Below are 3,718 nucleotides of genomic sequence, written 5' to 3'. Positions count from 1 at the left end.
TCGTGGGGTGCCCCCGGCCCCACCGAAGCCCCCCCCCCCCCCCCCCCCCAGTGTACTCGCTGGACGGGCTGCTGGTGTTCGGGCTGCTGCTGGTGTGCACCTGCGCCTACCTGCGGAAGGTGCCGCGGCTGCGGGCCTGGCTGCTCGGCGAGAAGCGCGGCGTCTGGGGCGTCTTCTACAAGGGTGAGGCTGGGGGGGGACACGGGAGGGGGGGCTCGCCCGAACCCCTGGGGCACCCCCTGCCCCCCCCCCCCCCCCCAGCTTAACGCACCCCCCTCCCCCCCCACTGCTCTTACCCCGCAGCCGCCGTCATCGGCACCCGGCTGCACGCCGCCGTGTCCGTGTCCTGCGTCCTCATGGCCTTCTACGTCCTGGTGGTGAAGTGACCCCGCGGGGACCCGCCGGCGGCGGCGGCACCGACCACCGGAGACCTCGGTACGGACCCCGGCCGCCGCCCCGCCACCCGCCCGGACCCTGCCTGCGGTGACCCCGGGGAGCTGCCATGGCCCGGCACCCTGCTTGAGCCCACCTCGGCGGGGCTGGGCGGCGACGGGTGCCCCCTCCTGGGCCGGCGACGGGTGCCCCCCCCCTGGAGCAGCAACGAGTACCCCCCCCACCCGGGCCGGCGACGGGTGCCCCCGGGCCGGCGATGGGTGCTCCCAGGCCAGCGGCGGTTGCCCCTCGCCCCGGGCCGGCGACGGGTGCCCCCCCCCCCCGGACTAGCGATGGGTGCCCCCCGCCCCGGGCCAGCGACGGGTGCCCCCCCCCCGGACTAGCGACGGGTGCCCCCGGGGCCGGCGATGGGTGCCCCCGGTGGAGTGACGGATGCCCCCGGGCAGCGATGGGTGCCACCAGACCAGCGACACGTGCCCCCGGGCCACCTCTCAGCCGTTGGAAAGGGCGTTCGTTCCAAGTGGACGGGCAAGGGGCTGGGGGAACCGGCCCCCCCCCCCCCCCCCCCCCCCCCGGTGAGCGGGGAGACCCGGCCGTGCCCCGGGAGCGCCGCGTCCCGACGCCGAACACTGTGTCCCGGCAGGGGCGGGCAGAGCCCCCCCCTCACCCCTGCGAGCGGGTGGGGTCCCTCGGCCGGGGGTGTCGTGTGTGTCCCCCCTCCTCCCCGGTGCTGCGGGGGTTGTGACCCCCCCCCGGTTTGTCAATGCTGGAGCACGATGTGCAAATAAAGTGGGGGTTCCCCGGCGGGCAGCGGTGGCTCCCTGGGGGGGGGGGGGGGGGGAAGGTGGTGCGGGGGGGGGGCTCCTGCCGCAGGGGGCCGACGGGGGGGGTGCAGGGGTGCTCCTGCCCCACGGGGCTCGCGGTGGGGGGGGTGTGCGGGAGGGGTTCCCGCCCCACGGGGCTGGCAGGGGGGCGGGGCGGGGGGGGGTCTGCGTACACACACTTCTCACACACCCCCCCCCCCCCCCCCCCCCATACACACGCACCCCCCCCGGGGGGTGAGCGTTCAAAGCGTGCGCGTCACGTGCCTCTGGAGCGCGCGAGGGCGCGCGTGCGGGGCTGCGCACGCTCGCACGCCCCGCGGAGGGGGCGTGGCCCTTGCACACGCGTGTGTGCAAAGTGGGGGGGGGGTGGGGGATGTGGGCGGGTCCTCCCGCCGCCAGGGGGCGCGCTGAGGCGGGGGCGGGGCCTGCGCCGCGATTTTCCCGGCGCGCCGCGCGCGGCCGCGCTATAAAATGGCGGCGCGGGGAGGGGGCGGCGGGCGGCGGCGGTGCGTGCGTGCGCGTGTGTGTCCGTCTGTCTGTCTGCGTGCGTGTGTCTGTCTGTGGGCGCGGGTGCGTGTGCAAGGCGGGTGTGTGGGCGTGCGAGGAGGGGGCGCGGGTGCGCCAGCCGCCCCCCGTTCCTTTATTTTACACGTTGATCTTATTCGATCGGCCGGGCCGGGCCGGGCCGAGGTGAGAAGAGCGGCGCCGCGAAGCCCCCGGGCGCTGTGCGGCGGCCGGCGGCGGGCGGGATGAGTCGATCAGATAGGCGAGGCCGCGGCCGCTGAGCGCCCTGCGATTCTGACCCGCCGCCGGGCCCGGCCCGCCCCGCCCCGGGGCCTGGCCCGCCTCCGGTCACGCGGTGGGAGCGCCGCCCCGGGCCCGGTCACGCCGTGCCGCGCGTGGGAGCTCGGCTCCGGGCCCCCCCCCCCCCCCCCCCCCCCGGCGCTGGGGTGCGCAGGAGCTTTGCACCAGGCCTTGCCGGCTGCGTGTGAGCTGTGCGCGGGGCTCCGCCAGGCGTGCAAGGGCTGTGCGCCAGGCCCTGCCAGCGCCGTGCAACGCGTGTGAGCTGCGCACGGGGCTCCCCCAGCCCTGCGACGTGCAAGGGCTTCGCACAAGGCTCTGCCAGCCCCGTGCAGCGCGTGTGAGCTTTGCATGGGGCTGTGCCAGTCCCGTGCAACAAGTGTGAGCTTCGCACAAGGCTCTGCCAGCGCCGTGCAACGCGTGTGAGCTGCGCACGGGGCTCCCCCAGCCCTGCGACGTGCAAGGGCTGTGCACGAGGCCTCGCAAGCCCCGTGCAACGTGCGTGAGCCGCGCACAAGGCCGTGCAAGCCCCGCCCCGCGCAGCAGCTGAGCAGAAGGCCGTGCAAACTCGGTGCCACACACACGAGCTTTACACGGGACCGTGCCAGACCTGCAGCGTGCGAGGCCCTACGAGCAGCGTGCAACGTGTGTGTGAGCTGCACACGGGGCTCCCCCTGCACTGCGACGTGCGAGGGCTTTGCACAAGGCTCTGCCAGCCCCGTGCAACACGTGTGAGCTTCGCACGGGGCCATGCCAGCCCCGTGCAACACGTGTGAGCTTCACACGGGGCCGTGCCAGCCCCGTGCAACACGTGTGAGCTTCACACGGGGCCGTGCCAGCCTTGTGCAACACGTGTGAGCTTCACATGGGGCCGTGCCAGCCCCGTGCAACACATGTGAGCTTCGCACGGGGCCGTGCCAGCCCCACGCAGGGTTTGTGCAGGCCTTGTGGCCACACGGGCCCCACCTGCGAGTGTCACACGTGGCCGTGCAAGCCCCGTGCAAGGGGTGGGAGCACTGTGCAGGGTGCCCAGGCCTGGGGAGAGGGCTGTTTGCGCCATGTCCCCCCCGCCAGGACACCCATGGGTGACACCCCGGCTGCGCTCCCAGGTGGCGGTGACAACCAGGAGAAGCCGCCGTTGGTGGCCGCGCTGGGGGGACACTGCGGGGGGGGGGGGACACACACCGGCTGAGCGGGGGGGTCTCCATCTGCCGAGGTGGCACGGCGGGGTGCAGCCACCGTGTGCCCGTGCCGCCATGGGGACAGGCGTGTCCCCACCCCGTGGCGATGTCCCCAAGGACACCCCCTCCCCCGTGCCCAGCACACGCAGCCATGTCGTGTGTGTGTGTGTCCCCCCCCAGCCGTGTCCCGGTGCCGGCGGGACGGGGGTTGGGCGGGGGGGGGGGCGGCCGGGAGGAGGGGCCGTTACCGAGGGCGGGGGTGGACACGGTGCCTCTGCACGGGGATACGCGCCCGGGGCCGTTCCCGGGGGGGGGGGGTCGCTCCCGGGGCCGGTGCACGGAGGGGGGGGTGTGGGGTGGTGGTGGTGTTCCCGGGGCATGACGCCCCGTGCCATTCCCGGGATAACGTTCTGGGGGAGTTGCCCGGTGCCGTTCCCGGTATAATGTGCCCGGTGCCATTCCCGGGATAACGCTCCCGGTGCCGTTCCCGGGATAACGCTCCCGGGGTGATGCCCGGTT

General features: G+C 75.0%; 1 protein-coding gene and 1 non-coding gene across 2 annotated transcripts in view; both read left to right on the top strand.

Annotated features, from left to right (window-relative positions):
* Positions 1 to 386, top strand: part of TMEM167B (transmembrane protein 167B) — a 1,501-nt gene extending 1,115 nt beyond the window's left edge. The window contains exons 2-3 of the mRNA XM_086476521.1: positions 52 to 183; positions 304 to 386. Of these exons, the coding sequence (XP_086332647.1) occupies positions 52 to 183; positions 304 to 386 (215 nt within the window). The remainder of the gene's footprint in view (positions 1 to 51; positions 184 to 303) is intronic.
* Positions 387 to 1,729: 1,343 nt separating this feature from the next.
* On the top strand, positions 1,730 to 2,024 carry LOC147414005 (small Cajal body-specific RNA 2). The gene has a single exon (XR_015184003.1).
* Positions 2,025 to 3,718: the final 1,694 nt, after the last annotated feature.

Source organism: Leptosomus discolor, chromosome 21 (assembly GCF_034619465.1).
Source record: "Leptosomus discolor isolate bLepDis1 chromosome 21, bLepDis1.hap2, whole genome shotgun sequence".
In the NCBI taxonomy this organism is placed as follows: Eukaryota; Metazoa; Chordata; class Aves; order Leptosomiformes; family Leptosomidae; genus Leptosomus; species Leptosomus discolor.
This window is presented reverse-complemented; position numbering and strand designations above follow the sequence as displayed.